The 19,079-nt window shown below is 38.7% G+C and overlaps 1 protein-coding gene across 5 annotated transcripts in view; it reads right to left on the bottom strand.

The window, feature by feature from the left end:
- The window catches only part of MAP2K5 (mitogen-activated protein kinase kinase 5), a 287,381-nt gene that overhangs the window by 112,788 nt on the left and 155,514 nt on the right, over positions 1-19,079 (bottom strand). For all 5 annotated transcript variants that reach the window (XM_049852647.1, XM_049852648.1, XM_049852650.1 and 2 more), the window contains exons 14-15: positions 10,299-10,372; positions 9,283-9,333 (exon numbers count right to left, since the gene is read on the bottom strand). In XM_049852647.1, the coding sequence (XP_049708604.1) occupies positions 9,283-9,333; positions 10,299-10,372 (125 nt within the window). The remainder of the gene's footprint in view (positions 1-9,282; positions 9,334-10,298; positions 10,373-19,079) is intronic.

Below are 19,079 nucleotides of genomic sequence, written 5' to 3'. Positions count from 1 at the left end.
CTAAATAATAGGAAAAACACAACTCTCATCTGAAACACCTCTGTAGGTTTTACTGTTTTTAACAAGAAGAGAAGGACTGATGATGACCTAAACAGAAGAATTTATAGAGGATGTTAAAGGGTATAGGCCCCAAGGTGGGACGCACACTTCCCTTGCCTACCCAAATACAATGATGAGGTCACTGGGACTCAGGGCTCCACTTAGTTAACACTTATCAGAATTGTGTGTGTTTAAAACACAACACCCCAGGGCTCACTAGGCAAAAGTAGGAAGGTATAGAGATACATTCCTTATCTCTTTTGAAAAAGAAGTTTCTGCTCAAAGTTTGGCTACTCAGAAAATTTACAGTCTATATAAGGCACAAATATTAGCATGCAATCAAAGTACGTATCACAAATCATTGGGATTTTTTTTCTTTTGAAGTTAGCAGGATCTCTTTGTGGGTAGTATAGCAGCATATTGGTTGAACAAGGACTCAAGAGTCAGACTGGTCTGATTCAGATCTATCTTCCAGTTCACTAATTCTCTCTTCTGCTGTATCCACTTTGCTGCCAAATACACTGAGTTTTTTAATTATCGTAGTCTTCATTTCTAGAAGTTTTCTTCGGGACTTTTTCAGATCTACTATGTCACTTTTATAATTTCTTGGCCCCTAAAAGATATTTTTGAATTTGTCACATATATCTTTAAACACAACAAGCACACCTCTTTTAAAATTTGTGATCTTAAATCTGTGTGCACCTATTTCTGCTGGCTGTTGTTCCTCCTGTTTCTCTGTCATGTGGCTTTGTTTCCTGTGCGCCCAGTTTTCTTTGAACGCTTGCTACATTTTGCTCTTTAAAAATATTTTTGAAGAGGTTCTCTGAGGCCTAAGGTAGATACGTATCCCCCTCAAGAGAGGTTTCGTGTTTGTTTCTGCCAGCCACCTAACAGCTGGGATCACTTCAAACCAAGTCCTCAGCATGAAACTCTTTGTTCAAGTCAGGCCATGTATATACCTAGAGTGCAAATCTGTGCTGAGCTGCTCTATGGCCACAGATTTTCAGAAGTAGATCCCCAGGTTCTTCTTCCCAGTCTGTCTGGAAGCTCTGCTAATATCCGTCCACCATGGGTGACCCTGACAGCATTTGAAGTGCTGGTGGCATAGCTTCTAGCATCACAAAAACATGCAAGCCACCACAGTCAGATGTGTTTTTTAGTGGTAGATAATTAGATTCAACAGGTAATTTTATCCAGAGCAAGAAAGGTTTTCAGCTACATTTTAAAAGGTTTTCCCCATTTTCCTTTTTCTCCTGCTTCTCTGCTTAGCTCCAAGAAACCTTCTCTTCAATTCCCTGGGATCTGGTTTGCTCTTCACTAAGGGTAAGCCCTTTAGAGTTCCAGCATGTTACAGTGAAGGTCTCCTCTGAGACCCTACGTCATAGGCGGGACCTGGAGTTTGACCTCTGCCCCTGTCACCTGAGTGTGTTATAGAGAAATGCCCTCAGGAACAAGTGGCTCTGGCGTTCTGACATTCTGCTTTCCTTTCTATTGCAGGATTTCATCCAAAAATTGTTCTGAGAGTTCCCCATTGTCTTCATAGCTCTCCAGTGCATTTGAGACGATTTTAACAATATTTTAACTAGCAAAAGGGTTGATCCAAATAACCTAACCTGCTATTACCAGAAACTAGAAGCTAGAGTCCAAATTAAATCTTGGCTCTCATTACTTGCCAACTCTGAGACTCTGACCTAGTTAAAGTTACTTTGCCTTTGGCTTTCTCATCTGTAAAATAAGGATAATAATAATATCTATACCTCCTGGGTTTGTACAAAGAGTATCGTCCAGTATATGTCACTGTTTAAACCCAGTACTGCTTGGTTCAGTTCGTGACACATGGGAACGCCTCCTCTCAATCACCACCACCATCACTGCATGAGCGTGGCTTACTGAGCTGGATCATGCAATCCATATGGCCTTCATTCAGGTTACAGACAACTTACGAGGATCAGTGGAAAAAAACATTCAGGAGATAAAAATACTCCTTTAGACTGACTTCCTGATTCCAAAGAACAAGTATCAGATCTTAAGAGTTTTTTTAATTTCAAAGCTTGAGTTATTCATAACACTAAAGTCAAGCTTTTATATTTGATTCTTAGAAAATAATACCAAACAAATAAAAATAAAAACCATGATGACTGAATAGTGAGTTAAAGCTTTTGGAATGTCTATCTTAAAAATAAGAGTAACATTTTAAGTATCAAGAATTTTTGACAAATGGTTTAATTTATTATAAGTCCCAAAGCCTTTTGGACCACTTTTATAATTTTTCTGGATGAAATCCTTTTAAAATATAGTTGAAAATCTTTCTTGCTCTGGATGAAAGTACCTATTGAATCTAATTATCTACCACTAAAAAACACATCTGTCAGTTTGTCATACTGTGGTAGCTTGCATGTTGCTGTGATGCTAGAAGCTATGTCACCAGCATTTCAAATGCCAACAGAGTCACCCATGCTGGACAGATTTTAGCGGAGCTTCCACACTAAGACAGACTGGGAAGAAGGACCTGGTGATCAACTTCTGGAAAAAAAAAAAAAAGGCCAGAGAAAACCTATGAATACCAGCGGAACATTGTCTGATACAATGCCGGAAGATGAGCCCCTGAGGTTGGAAGGCACTAAAATACACCTGGAGAAGCAATGCCTCCTCAAAGTACGGTCACCCTTAATGGTATGGAAGGAATAAAGCTTTTGAGAGCTTCATTTGCTGATGTGGCACAGTTCAAAATGAGAACAAACAGCTGCAAACATCCATTAGTAACTGGAACATGGAATGTGTGAATTACGGATCTAGGAAAATTGGAAGTTGCCAAAAATGAAATGGAATGTTTGAAGATACGTATCAGAGGCATCGGCGAGCTGGAAGGGACTGGTATTGGCCATTTTGAATCAATCATACGGTCTACTATGATGGGAATGACAAATTGAAGAGAAACAGCTTCACGTTCATTGTCAAAAAGAACGTTTCAAGATCTATCCTGAAATACAACGCTGTCAGTGATAGGATAATATCTGTACTCCTATAAGGAAGACCAGTAAATATAACTACTATTCAAATTTATATGCCAACCACTAGTGCCAAAGATAAAGAAATTGAAGATTTTTACCAATTTCTGCAGTCTGAAATTGATCAAATGTGCAATCTAGATGCATTGATAATTACTGGTGATTGGCAAGCAAAAGTTGGAAATAAAGAAGAGTATCAGTGGTTGGAAAATATGGCCTTAGGGATAAAAAATGACACAGGAGATTGCATAACAGAATTGTGTAAGACCAAAGATCTGTCCATTGGAAATACCTTTTTTTCATCAACATAAATAGCAACTATGTACATGGACCTCACCAGATGGAAAACAAAGCAATCAAATTGACTACCTCTGTGGAAAGAGACGATGGAGAAGCTCAATATCACCAGTGAGAACAAGGCCGGGGCTGACTGTGGAGCAGACCATCTATTGCTCATATGCAGGTTCAAGTTGTAGCTGAAGAAAATTAAAGCAAGTACACGAGAGCCAAAGTATGACCTTGAGTATATCCCATCTGAATTTAGAGACCATCTCAAGAACATATTTGACACATTGAACACCAATGACTGAAGACCAGACGAGTTGTGGGATGACATCATACATGAAGAAAGCAAATGGTCATTAAGAAGACAGGAAAGAAAGAAAAGACCAATATGGATATCAGAAAAGGCTCTGAAAACTTGCTAATGAACGTAGAGCAGCTAAAGTGAAAAAAAAAAAAAAAGATGAAGTAAAAGAGTGGAACAGAAGATTTCAAAGGGTGGCTGGAGAAGATAAGTATTATAATGAAATGTGCAAAGACTTGAAGTTAAAAAACCGAAAAGAAAGAACATGCTTGGCATTTCTTAAGCTGAAATAGCTGAAGAAAAAATTCAAGCCTTGAGTTGCAATACTGAAGGATTCTGTGGGCAAAATATTGATTGACAAAGGAAGCATGAAAAGAAGATGGAAGGAATACACAGAGTCACTGTACCAAAAAGAATTGGTCAATGTTCAACCATTTCAGGAAGTAGCATATAAACTAAGAACCGATGGTACTGAAGGAAGAAGTTCAAGCTGCACTGAAGGCACTCGTGAAAAACAAGGCTCCAGGAATTGATGGAATACCAACTGAGATGTTTTTAAGAAACGAATGCGGTGCTAGAAGTGCTCAATCGTCTATGCCAAGAAATTTGGAAGACAGCTATCTGGCCAAACAACTGGAAGTGATCCGTATCTGTGCCCATTCCTAAGAAAGGTGATTGAACAGAATGTGGAAATTATCAAACAATATCATTAAAATCACACGCAAGTAAAATTTTACCAAAGATAATTCAAAAATGGTTGCAGCAGTACATTAACAGGGAACTGCCAGAAATTCAAGATGGATTCAGAAGAGGATGCGGAATGAGGGTTACTGTTGCTGATTTCAGATGGATCTTGGTTGAAAGCAAAGAATGTCATAAAGATGTTTACCTGCGCTTTATTGACTATGCAAAGGCATTAGATTGTGTGGATCATAACAAATTATGGATAACATTGCAAAGAATGGGAATTCCAGAACACTTAATTGTGCTCATATGGAACCTGTACACAGACCAAGAGGCAGTTGTTCAGGTAGAACAAGGAGATACTACATGGTTTAAAATCAGGAAAGGTGTGTGTCGGGGTTGCATCCTTTCACCATACTTACTCAATCTGTATGCTAAGCAAATAATCTGAGAAGCTGGACTATATGTAGAAGAATGCAGCATTAGGACTGATGGAAGACTCATTAACAATCTGCGATATGGAGATGACATAACTTTGTTTGCTGAAAGCAAAGAGGACTTGAAAGACTACAGCCTTCACCATGGATTACACTTCAACATAAAGAAAAGTCCTCACAACTAGACCAATAAGCAACATCATGATAAACAGAGAAAATACTGAAGTTGTCAAGGATTTCATTTTACTTGGATCCACTATCAACGGCCCCTGGAAGTAGCACTCAAGAAATCTAATGACGTATTACATTGGGCAAAAAAAAAAAGCAAATCTGCTGCAAAAAATCTTTTTGAAGTGTTAAAAAACAAAGGTGTCACTTTGAGGACTAAGGTGCGCCTGACCCAAGCCATGGTATTTTTAACCGCCTTCCTGTGCATGCTAAAGCTGGACAGTGAATAACGAAGACTGAAGAAGAATCGATGCCTTTGAATTATGGTGTTGGTGAAGAATACTGACTATGCCATGGACTGCCAGAAGAATGAATAAACCTGTCTTAGATGAAGTACAGCCAGAATGCTCCTTAGAAGGGAGGATGGAGAGAACTTGTCTTACGTACTTTAAGTATGTTATCGGGAGGGACCAGTGCCTGGAGAAGCTTATCAAGCTTGGCAAAGTTTAGGGTCAGACACTCAATGAGATTGAACTGACACAGCGGCTGCAACAATGGGCTTAAACGTAGCAATGATTGTGAGGATAGTGCAGGACCAGGCGGTGTTCTGTTCTATGGTACACAGAATCGCTATGAGTTGGAACCAACTTGAAGGCACCTGACGACGACAACAACAAGCAGTCACTTCACCTTCCAGGTCTCAGTCCCTCATCTGTCAACAAGGAGGTTGGCCCAGAAGAGTTTCCAAATCTCCTACAAGCTCTAGTGCTTAATGTGTTCATGAGTTTTTGTTTGTTTAATGATTCAGAATCTTGCTGGAAGTTTCCTCATCTTTTTCCTAATTATCATTTTTCTTTTATCTTACACTTCAGGTTACAGGAAAACGAAATGACATTATTCTCACAACATAGGCTTATTTCTTTCTGATTTATTTTCATCTCAATATTTAAGCACCTGACTGGCTGTACTGGAGTAATCTGGGATCTTCCCATACCTTATAATGCAAGTAAGAAACTTAATACAAAAAGTTAAACACTCTGCTTATAATTTGTGAACAAGTCACTTTTGAAATGTAGCTTTCATGAACCAATTCTTTCCTTTAGCACTGTATGAGAAACTGGATATAGAAAATGAGCAGAGACCAGACTTAATGGTCTGATTGAGATTGCAGTGACCCTGGAAGACATGGCCCCTGGACTCTCTGTTAGCCCAAAACTAAAGCTATTCCCAAAGCCAACTCTTCAGACAAAGATTAAGACTGGACTATAAGACATAAAGTGATACCTGTGAAGAGTATGCTTCTTAGCTTAAGTAGATACATGAGACTAAATGAGCAGCTCCTGTCTGGAAGCAAGATGAGAAGGCAGAAAGGGACAGCAGCTGGTTGAATGGACACGGGAAATCCAGGGTGGCAAGGAGGAGTGTGCTGCCACATTATAGTGAAAGCAACTAGGGTCACATAACAATGTGTGTATAAATTTTTGTATGAGAAACTAACTTGAACTGTACACTTTCACTTAAAGCACAATTTAAAAAAATATATAAAATAGTTAAATAAAAAAGAAAATGAGCAGAATAAACTTTGCCTCTGGGGAGTTCATAACCTAGATTGGAAGAAACACATAAATAATTTGGATGTTTAATGAGTCACAGCAGTTAAGAGTTTAGGCCCTGGAGGCTGAGAACTCAGGTTTGAATCCTGGCTCTGCCACTTTTTGGCTGTATGAACTTGGGTAAGTCACTTAACTTCTGTATGCCTCAGTTTCCTCATCTGTAGAATGCGAATAATATTACCTACCTCATAAAGCTGTTGTGATGGTTTAAGAAGTTAATATGTGCAAAAGCTTAGACTGCCACATAGGGCTAATTCAGTGTTGGCTATTATAACTGATGCTATTACCACTGTACAGCTATGTGTGAGTATAAAAAGAAGGAAACGGATGTAAAGCGAGAGCACTGAACTGATGACCTCTAATTACATATTCCCACTGTTTACTATCTCTCCTCTATCTCATGCCACATTCTCTTCTATTTGTAAGTCTTTGCACTTCCCTCCACAGTGATCTCTCCCTTTTGTAGGTGCCCTTTTCACAGACCACTTGAATCATCCAATTCATACATTATATGCCTTCTTATTCTCTAAATGTATGTCTGGTACCGCTTACATCTTTATTAAGGCACATGTGGTACTGTTATATCTAATGTTGTATTTCCTATCTCCACCCATGTTTTGTCTGGATTGCAGAGTGGTTCCACTGAGCCTGACTAACAGCATGGAAGATGCTCAGTAAATACTGGTTGACTGATTGAAGGTATTGTTTCAGATACAGCTTTCACTGGCATAGACCAGCAGTTGGCAAACTTCTTCCGTAAAGGGCCAGGGAGTAAAAAAATTTTTATTTTGAGGGCCATACAGTCTCTGTCACAACTACTCAACTGTGCCATTGTAGCACTAAAGCAGCCATAGACAATACATCAACAAATGGGCATGGCCATGTTCCAATAAAACTTTATGTAAAAAAACAAGTGGCAAGCCAAATTTGGCCTGAGGGCTATAGTTTGCCAACTCTTGGCAAATCCTCATATAAAACTCAAAGTTATAAAACAGATCAGCTAAAATATGGTACCAGTTGTAAAAAAAAAAAAAAAAAGCCCAGCCCTTCTCCCTCACAAGATTATAAATTGCTAGAAAAAGCAGGGGCTAATACCAGCAATGAAACAATAAATGTTATTTCCACCTTCCTCCTTCCCCCATCCTTTGGTCTCATACCATCTAGGCAAGTTCTTGGCAAACAAGAGCCTGGTGAATTGAACAGAAGCAAAGCTCTTGCTCTCACTATGAGGTATCACTCTTCACTTCCTTTGTTTCCTAGGTATCTTACGCTTTTTACAGCCTGAACGACAAAGTTGATGACTAGAATTCACTTATCCAAGAAGCAAAGCAATTTTAGCTTTGCCAATCTGAGCTAACGTTTCATAATTTTAATCCTCACATTTTCAATTAACAGATGGACGCAGCACATTCATCCATAAACAAAAAAGAAAAGAGGTAATTTCTTTAATGCACACCTGGGAAAGATAACTGTAATTCTGGATTTGGAATTTCAAACATAATGCAATTTAATTATTAAAGCAATTTAAGGCTACTAAGAACATGATGGGTAGTTGAGAAGTTGTTTCATTTATCTTTTGTTTTTTCTTCTTTCAAAGGTTGAAACTATAGCATTCAGCAGGGCTTTGTTAACTATAAAGGTGGCTCACTGATCTCATCTAATCTGGTAGAACCAGGAAGATGATTAAGTTTTATAAAGACAAATATGATTATTTTAGAAGTTAATTCATTTTTTCAGATTATTTAGAAAAACAGGTGAGAATAAAATTTTTTTTAAAAAACAATGCAAGACAAAAATGAACTATTCCGGTATCTGCATAAAAACAAAATGCTTTGTGTTCTTATGAGAATACGATCCAGAGGGCCATCCATATTAATATCTTTTAACTTCATGTATATAAACAAAGACCGTGACGAGTGAAGGGAACTACTGAAATCCACCAGGCGCCCTCGCTGAAAAATTTATCCTTAAACGTTAAACCGAAACAACCCTTTGCTCCCGAAGTAACACCACATGAACCTTCTGCTTACTCCTTCCCCTTCCCAACTCTTGAAGTGATTTTGGAAACAAATAAACAAAAGCATTTTTATGGACACAAACAACTTCCCTTACTCAGAAGTTAGCAGCAAAAAGAGGTGAAAGCCAATTCCCCAGTAGTCTTTCAAACAGTTCTATGCTTCTACTTTTTACTTTTGGTGAATCTATTTCAGTGGAACTAAATAAGTTATCATATAATAGGCACGAGTCCAAAAATGAAACAGAATACAGAGGTACAAATTCGAAAGAAAACTGCCTGCTAAGCAATTACCCACCCAGGGGTCCATAAGGAAGAGTTGGTGATATCAATAATTTAATTTTGATCTGGGGACAAAGGTCATTTGTATTCCTGGAGAAAACAACCAATCTTGCTGACTGACATTTAGCATACTTGAGGGTTAATTAAGTAAGCAATGTGGCAAAGTAGCCACTATGCTATAAAGTGCAATTTTTCCTGTAAGATTAAACTTCAAAGCAGTGATTTCACACTTGGACCAACCCAGTTAAGCCAAGAAAGTCAGATAAGTTGCTAGCTCCTGCATAAACCTTATCCTCTTTTGGAAGATTTAAAAATCAGACTGTGACTGGACTGACTTTGTAATTTATGATGTTCGGCTAAAGCTGTGGAATTAATTCAAGAATTATACACTACCAAGTACATAACGATAAAGATGTTGGTTTAAATGTTATTTTTGCATAAGTTTACTTACCGCCATATAAGCATTTGTTCCAACATACGTCTTGGCTATAGAATTCACCAGCTATGAGACAAAACAGTCTGTTAGAACAATATAAAGATAATGTGGAAATAAAATGGGCAATTATTCCTCATTTAACCTACCATCATCATTCCTATAAATCAACTAAAAATTATGTAAAAGGGAACAAATTTATATACAAAGGCATTAAAAACGATTAAATCTCTCTTTTCTTTTGAATGTGATTTCCAATTTAAACAAGCACAGCATTACAGTTTATAGCAGATAACCTTAAACAATTCACTTAAGCAGGATGCTTATCGCTTTAGTACCCCAAAACCGCCTGATATAAAAAGTCAATTTGAAGTAGAATTTGAACACACTCATTGTTTAGTCAGATGGCTCAAGATCTGAATGAAGCCGCATGCATGGCTAGAATGAAACCGAACACTAAATACGCTGGAGGGATAACAGGCTTTGACAACTCATAATACAACGATGACCTTCGCTTTGGTCTTCATGTTTGGCTGGGAGTAAAGGTGGCTGCAATTCAAATCAACATCACAGCATGCTCATGGGTCACTATCACTGGGGTTCTCAGGGGAGGCCCAAAATGGAAATTAATTAAAATTTGTGCTGCACATTGTAATGGCCCTCCACCATTGTTGCTCCCAATATTAATTTTTATTGTGGGCCAGTTGGGCTCCCTAGGCACAGCTCCCGCTCTGCCCTCCCCTTTGTCTGGCCAAAATGCTTTCATATCAAAACCGCATATCAATGAAGTTTGCTATTCGTAAGTAGTAATTACAATATCAGCAGTTTTTACTGTCATTAAACAATGAACAATCATATTCTGATGAAGGAAACTCGCTCAGAGATTAAAAATGAATAACACACTCCCAGCCGAGGAGAAGATGCACAGAGGTTCTGTTTGTCTGGCAGCTAGGTGACTTTTCAGTGCAGAAAGCAGATGGAAAATAAAAAGGGGATGTTGTGGAGAAGAGGGCTGGGAGGAAAAAGAGACCCACCTGAGTGCTAACTCCAAAATCACACAGCTTGACCTGTCCTCTGGTGTTCACTAGCATATTGGAGGGCTTCACATCTAAAAAAGGACCAGAAGAAAGTCCACGTGACCAATTCCATATCTACAGTGCTTATTACAAAAAAAGTATACACACATGCCGTACCATATTGCAAAAGTGACATTATCTGCTCATCCTGAAATTTGGATCACAAATTTAACACAAAGCATTTTATCTGGAAGCAAAATGCAAGGTCCTGACTCTTCCACTTCCAACCATATCCAGTTTCTACAGGTGCATGGGTTTGTCTCAAGTGAAAGTCAAATCAAATCTTGGCTCCCAACAACATTAAACACATCCATTAACCTATTTCCAGCCTTTTAGAAAAAGTAAAAAGATAAGAAAATGTAACCTTCCTGCAAAGAATTTGCACAAGAAGAATTTTTTTTTGCTCTCATTGTGTAAACGTCAAGCTCACTCTCCTATTTAAGAAGCACCAAGGCCACAGGGAAGCCAGCAAGGGGGAAAAAAAAAAGAAACAAAAAGAAAAACCCCAAACATTCATATGTTACTGGTAACAGGTCATATCTGAGTGAGACAATGAGAAAATAAATGCAGTATTGCTATTTCCAGTGCTTTGCATGACAAATGTTACTTTAGACAATCAGTCAGAAATTGATCTAAGAGATGTGGGTATGTGTGAGCGCACGCATGCACGCATCAGTCTTTCTTTGTCTCATTTATCATTCTCTTCCATCATTTTTGACTGCTGTTATAGTTAACAAAAGAATTGACATAGCCTTCGCCAAAGCAGTCAGTCGCTAAATAATGACACGAAGGGCTTCTGTGAAGCATCTTCAGTGACAACAACGAGCCTTTTCAGGAATTCAGAGAGCCCACAAAAACCACCCAAGCAGGACAGAGCACACTACTTTTGATGGCACAGACCAACACCTGCTTCAGTGCTTCATCCTCCACAGCAAAAGTGGGCTAGAAGAGATAACTGGTTATATTTAATATAGCACATCACCTTAACTAGCCCCAAAGTGAACGAGACTCATAATCTCCTGTATAACATTTAAAAAAAACAAAAAACCTGTAAATGAGTTAATCTCCCTCTGACCCTCCACCCTACAAAGGGGTACCCAACAAATATCTGCAAAGAGTAAGCACTTAATTCAAACTTCAACTTCATACTCAGTAGCCAAAAACTACAGAACTCTACTTACTATGTGTCAGGCAATGTGCTAGGCACTTTCTTATACAACAGCTCACTTAGTGTTGCCTGACTGACAGATACCAGAATGTAAACTCCAAAAAGGTAGGGACTTTGTTTCTTTTATGGTCTACTGTATTCTCAGCCCCTGGAAAAGAGCCTGGCACATAAAACAAAAACCAAACCCGCTGCCGTCGAGTCGGTTCCGACTCGTAGCGACCCTATGATAAGGCACATAGCAAGTACTTAATAAAATTTGTTGAGTGGATGAACAAATGAAAACTGCACGCACACAGTATTATTTCGTGCTGATGATTCTTTTCAACGATAAGGGGTTGCTGTAAACATGCCTAGGTAGAATGCTCTTCAGTTAACACACACATATCCTTCTTTGGAGCCCTGGTGGCGCAGTGGTTAAGAGCTATGGTTGCTAACCAAAAGGTTAGCAGTTCAAATCCACCAGGCGCTCCTTGGAAACCCGGTGGGGCAGTTCTACTCTGTCCTATAGGGTCGCTATGAGTCAGAATCAACTCAAGGGCAGTGGGTTTGGTTTTGGTTTGCTCTCTGTGTACAAGTTGGTATGCCGTATCACTGCAAAAGGGGCAGGCGCAAGCTCTCTTACCAGCTGTCTCTCCACCTCCAGTTTCTCCAATTTCAATGTAATTCTTATACCACTATCATATTAAGTTTAAATATACCATTTGCACTACATCATTTCTCTCCTTTAGAAGGAAATTAAACACTCCCTTCCATCTCCCCACCAGAATGTGAACTCCTCAATAGGACTGTGCTTTGAAATGGACCTAGCGGTCAGCACGATACATCACAGGCAGCCCACAGTAGACACTCAGGAAATGCTCGCTAAACCAAAAGAAATGTTAGACTTTATATAGCCTGGTTTATCTTATTTCTCCAAATTTAATTTTCGTTATAGGCTCTCAACTTTGATTTGTTTCCTTCTGGACAATCTGCCTTTCTTCTATTGACACTGTTAAACTACCCTTAAGCCACCACATCAGATGGAGACAGCTATGAACAAATATTTTGAGCTCCTGGAAGATGGTGCTTCCTGGGAATCACAAGGCATGCTAGAGGTAGCAAATAGCTTCAATCAGACATATCCGTAGAGAGAGGAAGAATAAGTGCATCAGTAGAGACAGAAAGAATAAAACAATGAAACTGCCAGACTATATTAAAGACAAGGTGTAAATAAGAACTTTACTGTATTTTCCAGCTCTCCAACATCTTCCTTTTAACTTAGATTTAAGCCTGTTGTTCAACTTTTGCACAGTCACCTCTCAGCCTAGCTTTCAGGAGTACTTTATGTAGGAAAGTAGTAGACTCCCAGTCATTCTCAAACCTACTTTTGTATTCTGACTGTTTTAATCACCGTCTTGGAAAAAAAAAAAGTAAAAAAAAAATTCCTGTCATTCAAAGTCTTTGCTCATGCTGTATGTTCTCCTCTCCCTTCCCACCCCTAGGCTTAGAAACCTTTCCTTGAGATTTTCTAACTTCCTGAATCCTACCCGTTCATCACTTCAAGTACCCCAGCTCCCTGCTGTCCTAAATACTCAGGCCATCAAAGTCACTGCTTCCCTTGAATTGCTACAGCATTTACTCTAGGCACCATTTGTTTGGAACAGAGCACATGGCACTTTATACCTGTAGTTACTTAACATATTTAGTGTTACAAGTATCATCACCCCCAGGAATAAGGTTACAGGGTAGGAATATGCTTTATACATCTTCGTATGTATCCCTTCTGAGTACAGTATCTTATTTGCTGGTTGGTGGCTTTTTAAAGATACTAAATTTGCTAATAGAAATCCCCCTCCCCAACAATATCCTGAGATATAACTTGGATATAATAAAATAAAATAAAATAAAATTTTTTAGACCCTTTTAAACAAAGTTACACTTATTTTACTCTACAAACATACAGGCTAGGAGTGAAATGCTAACAATGGGCTCAGGATAGGAGACAGAAGACCTGGGTTTTAGTCTTTTTGACCCTGCCACAAACTTGGCATGTGACTTTGGAAAAGTCATATATGACCTCTATGTTTTAGTTTCCACATCTGTAGAGAGATAATGATAGCCACTGTGGCAATCTTAAAGAATTGTGAGGATCAGATGAGATAATGAATGTAAAGTTGCTTTTTAAATTGTGAAACAGTCTATAAATGTAATGTATTATCAACTGGTAATTAACCAAACAGTAAAAGGTGTTCACTATACTTAGGAAAAAATTTCTACCGCTACTGTAGCAATTTAAGCTTGTGTGTGAGTAAAGTACTAGCAGAAAGAAAATAACTTCCAAAGCTAGTAAAGAGAACCATAAAACCAATTTAATGTTTATGAGAAGGCATTTTTGCCAGATCCCACGCGCTCATTCCTCAGCAAGGCTACTGAATGGTTTCCCTACTTTCATCCTTGCTCTCCTATAGTCTGTTGTCAACACAGCAGCCAAAATGACCCTTTTAACACCTAAATGAGACCATGTCTTGCAGACAGTATACAGTTGGGTCTTGCTAAGTCAGGCTGACAATGTTTTCCCTTTAACTGGAGTGTTTAGACCATTTATACTTAATGTAATTATTGATACGGTCAGGTTCAAATCTACCGACTTGGTATTTCTTCCATTTGTTCTTTTTCTCATCTTTTCCTTTCTCCTTTTGGATCAGTTGAGCTATTTTTAGCATTTCATTTTATCTCTATTACTGGTTTCTAAGCCGGGGTTGGCAAGCTCTTTCTGTAAAGGGCAAAATAGCAAACGTTTCAGTCTTTCAGTGCCACACAGTCTTTGCAGTGACTGCTCAACTCTGCCTCTGTAGTGCAAAGGCAGCCATACATAATACGTAAGTGAATGTGCATGTCTGTGTTCCAATAAAATTTTGTTTACAGAACAGGTAGTAGGTCAAATTTGGTCAGTGGGCCAAAGTATGCCAATCCTTGCTTGAAACTATACCTCTTTATTTTTTTTTTTTTATGGCTGCTCTAAGGTTTCCAGTATGCTTCTTTAACTTATCAGAGTCTACCTTCAAACAATACTAGGGAATTTCACTTATAATATATGGGCTTTACAACAGTGTATTTCCATTTTCTTCCTTCCATCATCTGCACTATTGTCATATTTTTACCTCTACATATGCTATAAAAGGAGCCCTGGTGGCACAGTGGTTAAGAGCTCAGCTGCTAACCAAAAAGGTTCGCAGTTCAAACCCATCAGCCACTTCTGTGAGAGAAAGATGTGGCAGTCTGCTTCCTTAAAGATTTACAACCTTGGAAACCCTTATGAGGCAGTCTGTCCTATAGCATCGCTGAGTCACAATCAACTCGATGACAGTGGGTTTGGTGTTTTTTAAATATGTCATAAACCCACATTTAAAAAAATAATTTTTGCTTTAAATAATTACCTTTTAAAGAAATTTAGGAGTGATAAAAATTCTTTTATAATTATCCACATGTTTACTATTTCTGGCACTCTTCATTCATTTGTGTAGATTCAACCTTCCATCTGTTATCATTTCCCTTCTGCCTAAATAAGTTCCTTTACTGTTTCTTATAATGCTGGGTAAATGGCAATGAATTCTCTCAGCCTTGTCTGAAAACAACTGTATTACACCATTATTTAGAAAGATATAGTCTTGGCCATAGAATTCTGGGTTGAAAGACTTTTTTTTTTAAAACATTTTTAGATGTCTTTCCATCCTCTTATGTCTTGCATACCACCCAGCAACAAGTTGGCTACCCTGTTACCTTTATTCCTTTCTACTCAGTGAGGGTTTTCTCTCCCTCTCTCTTTCTGAATATTTTATCACTGGTTTTCAGAAATTTGATTTTGATGTGCTACGGTGTGGTTTTGTGTTTATCCTGGTTAGGGTTTCGTGAGATTCTTAGATCTGTGGGTTTACTGGTTTTATCAAATTAGAAAGTTTAAGACCATTATTTCTTCAAATGACTTCTTGTTTCCTTCCCATCTCCTTCCAGGTCTCCATTACACATATATGCTAGACTTCTTGATATTGTCTCTAAACTCTGTCTCTTCTGCTCAGCAAGATCTTTGGACTCTGTTTGGGTTCCCCTTCCCTATGCTGCAGTCTGGAAATTATTTCTAGGCAGAAAGCTTGGGTGATGATAGGGTTCATCTCATTTCTTTCCCTTTTCTCAGGGATCACAGTCCTACACTTCTTGTTATCTAATATCTGAAGACAATTGTTTCATATATTTTGTTCAGTTTTGGTGGAGGGAAGGTCCCATAGCAGATTCCTCCCTGGGCAGAAATGGAAGTACCCCTTTATTTTTAAATTCTTGTTTTTGTCTTTTGTTAATTGTTTGACCTTGTATTTTAAGATACCTCAAATCCTTCTGGAATGAGGATAGCTCCCCTGATTTAAGTTTCACTTTATCTGGGATTAAATATTGGACCTTACATGTGAGGTATCAATAATCCTAGTATATAGCCACTGAACTTACTACCTCAAGTTTCCACTCAAAGCGTGCAAATTCTATAGTTCTCAAGAACAGCTCCAGAAATACTGAATGATTTGGTTTGTTTCAACTTTACTCCAAGCCACAGGCAACAGCACGAGAGATTAGGCAGAAAGTTTACTTTTAAGGAGGTAGCTATATCTAAACTGATTTTAACGCAATCTCAAATTACGGAGAACAAACAACTGAAGGCGCACAGCTCTTCATTCAGCTCACTTAAAGACACCGTAGCCTTTCTTCTGTAAGCAAAGCCCAAAGAAGGTGAGTCATTAAAGTAACTGATTATAAATGGCAATCAAATCAGGGCAGATGCAAGTCATTTTGGTTTAATCAGGCTATTAATTATTAGGGTTTATCAATTAGTTTTATTGAACGCAGGGGAGCTTAAATGAATAGTAGGGCATTGATTTTAACTGAGATATTTTCTCAAAGAAAATACAAATGAGGTGTGTAGAAGCCCAGATCACAGGACTTTTTGTACTGCTGAAGAGAAATAAATTCCTTCTAATGCAACACATAAGCTTTAGTGAAAAACCAAATTAACTTTAGCCCCCTTTGCATTAAGGACAAAATATCATGTTTTGGTGTTTCCTAATTTGAGGTTTAGCTTCAATCTGTCTCAGCTAAGAGGGCAATATCACGTGGGAGAAAGTGAAATATAAGATACAATGCAAAGTTACCCAGTTTTAGTATCAGATATTCCTTACCTTCTTTCATTTTAGGAAAAAAAAGTTACTTTATACAGATAAGCTTTTTAAAAAAAAAAAAATTTTATTGTGCTTTAAGTGAAAGTTAACAAATCAAGTCAGTCTCTCACACAAAAACCCATACACACCTTGCTACACACTCCCAATTACTCTCCCCCTAATAAGACAGCCTGCTCTCTCCCTTCACTCTCTCTTTTTGTGTCCTTTTCGCCAGCTTCTAACCCCCTCCACCCTCTCATCTCCCCTCCAGGCAGGAGATGCCAACATAGTCTCAAGTGTGCACCTGATCCAAGAAGCTCACTCCTCACCAGCATCCCTCTCCAACCCATCGTCCAGTCCAATCCATGTCTGAAGAGTTGGCTTTGGGAACGGTTCCTGTCCTGGGCCAACAGGTCTGGGGGCCATGACCACCGGGGTCCTTCCAGTCTCAGTCAGACCATTAAATATACAGATAGGATTTTAAAGGAGTCACTAGATCCCTGTTGGTCAGATCCTCTTGGGGGAAGCAGAGTGATGCCATGGAAAGTGCCTGCTGGACTTCATCCAAGATCCTAGTGTGAGCTCCAGCATATTGTTTGTGAGACTGTGGACAAGTCATTTAAACCTCTCTGAGCCTCTGTTTCCTTGTATATATAGTATTCATACATACAGTCATATATATATATATATATATATGGTGATATGTAAGATCAAGAGTGGACCTGATTTTCCTATGCTTTCAAGGTTGTAATGAAAATTAAGTGAGATTGTGTGCTTAGCAGTGCCTGGTACAGAGCTGGAGCTCAAAGCATTGTTGAATGAATAACATGAACGGGAAAAAATATTCTGTACACTTGAAAGCACTATACATACTGTAAGCTGCTGCTTTGTAAAACTGTTAAGAACAAAGACTTGCACCCCATAAAGTCGGGATGTGGACCATCTGATACCCTGAACCAAACCCAAAGGCTAAGTGCGGTTAACACTCATTATACCAGCTCTACCTAAAGGCAGGCTACTTCTAGAGTGGCCAGTTTTGTTCAGCTGGGATCACAGAAGAGTTAACAATTATTCAATCACGACACGTGACTCCTGTACCAATATTTTCCCACTCCTTTAGAGGAATTTCAGAGTAAACTGGGCTCTTCAGTGATGATATAATGAATACTTCAGCTGCAAAAGTGACAGCCCAAGTAGATAACAGGTAGTTATGATGTGGCTCTGTCCAATAATCTGAAGTGCTTAAAAGGTTATTGGAAAAATTATCAGCGAGTGGAAAGAACGAAAGATTTTACAAACAGACTCTCATGTCACGCTGAGGATAATAGTAGGTCACTTTCTAAAGGAGTCTTTAACTGAATAAACGTCAGCCACAAAGTTTCTTTAACAATTAAATATAAACATACCACAAGAAAAGCAAAAACAAAAACCAAACCTGTTACTGTCAAGCTCATTCCAACTCATAGCGACCCTACAGGACAGGGTAGAACTGCCCCCATAGGGTTTCCAAGGAGCAGCTGGTGGATTCAAACTGCCGACCTTTTGGCTAGCAGCCGTAGCTCTTACCACTGCACCACCAGGGCCCACCAAACTGACCGTCTTACCCTGCAATTCCAGTTCTACGTATCTACCTGAGAATTACAATTCAGGAACACATTAAGACTTGTATATGAATAGCAGCATTATTCATAACAGCCTCAAGCTGGATATAATCCAAATACCCATCTATTAGTGAAGGGACAGACAAAATGTGGTTTATCCATACAGTGGGATACCGCTCATCAATAAAAACGAATGAGCTGCTGATACATGCTATGACATGTATAACCTCAAACACATTATGCTAAATAAATGATGCCAGACATAAAAGACTTCATATTGTATGCTTCTTTTATATAAAATGTCCAGAAAAGGCAAATCTATAGGGTCAGAAAGCAGATTAGTGGTTGCCTGGGACTTGAGGATGGGAGCAGAATTGACTGCAAATAGGAATGAAGATTTTTCTTAGGGTGCCAGTAATGTTCTAAAACTAAATTATGGCAATGTGTGCACAACTATATAAATTTACTAAAAATCACTGAACTGTACACTTAAAACTGGTGAATTTTATGGTATGTAAGTTACACATCAACAAAGCTGTTAAACAAAATCAGCCTCAAAACACATCTTGGCTTAGCAGGCGCTCTGCGGTCACCACAGTCACTCTCCTACTCCATCTGTAACGAAGTGTGGAGCATTAGTGAATTACACTGGTCAGGTACTACAGAAACCAGTTGCTGTCGAGTCGATTCTGACTCGTGGTGACCCCATGAGTGTCAGAGTAGAACTGCACTCCGTAGGGTTTTCAATGGCTGATTTTTTGGAAGTAGATCGCCAGGCCTTTCTTCCAGATTG

Source organism: Elephas maximus, chromosome 13 (genome assembly GCF_024166365.1).
Source record: "Elephas maximus indicus isolate mEleMax1 chromosome 13, mEleMax1 primary haplotype, whole genome shotgun sequence".
NCBI classification, from domain to species: domain Eukaryota; kingdom Metazoa; phylum Chordata; class Mammalia; order Proboscidea; family Elephantidae; genus Elephas; species Elephas maximus.
Note: the sequence above shows the minus strand (reverse complement) of the source record. Positions and strands in the feature narration are given on the sequence as shown.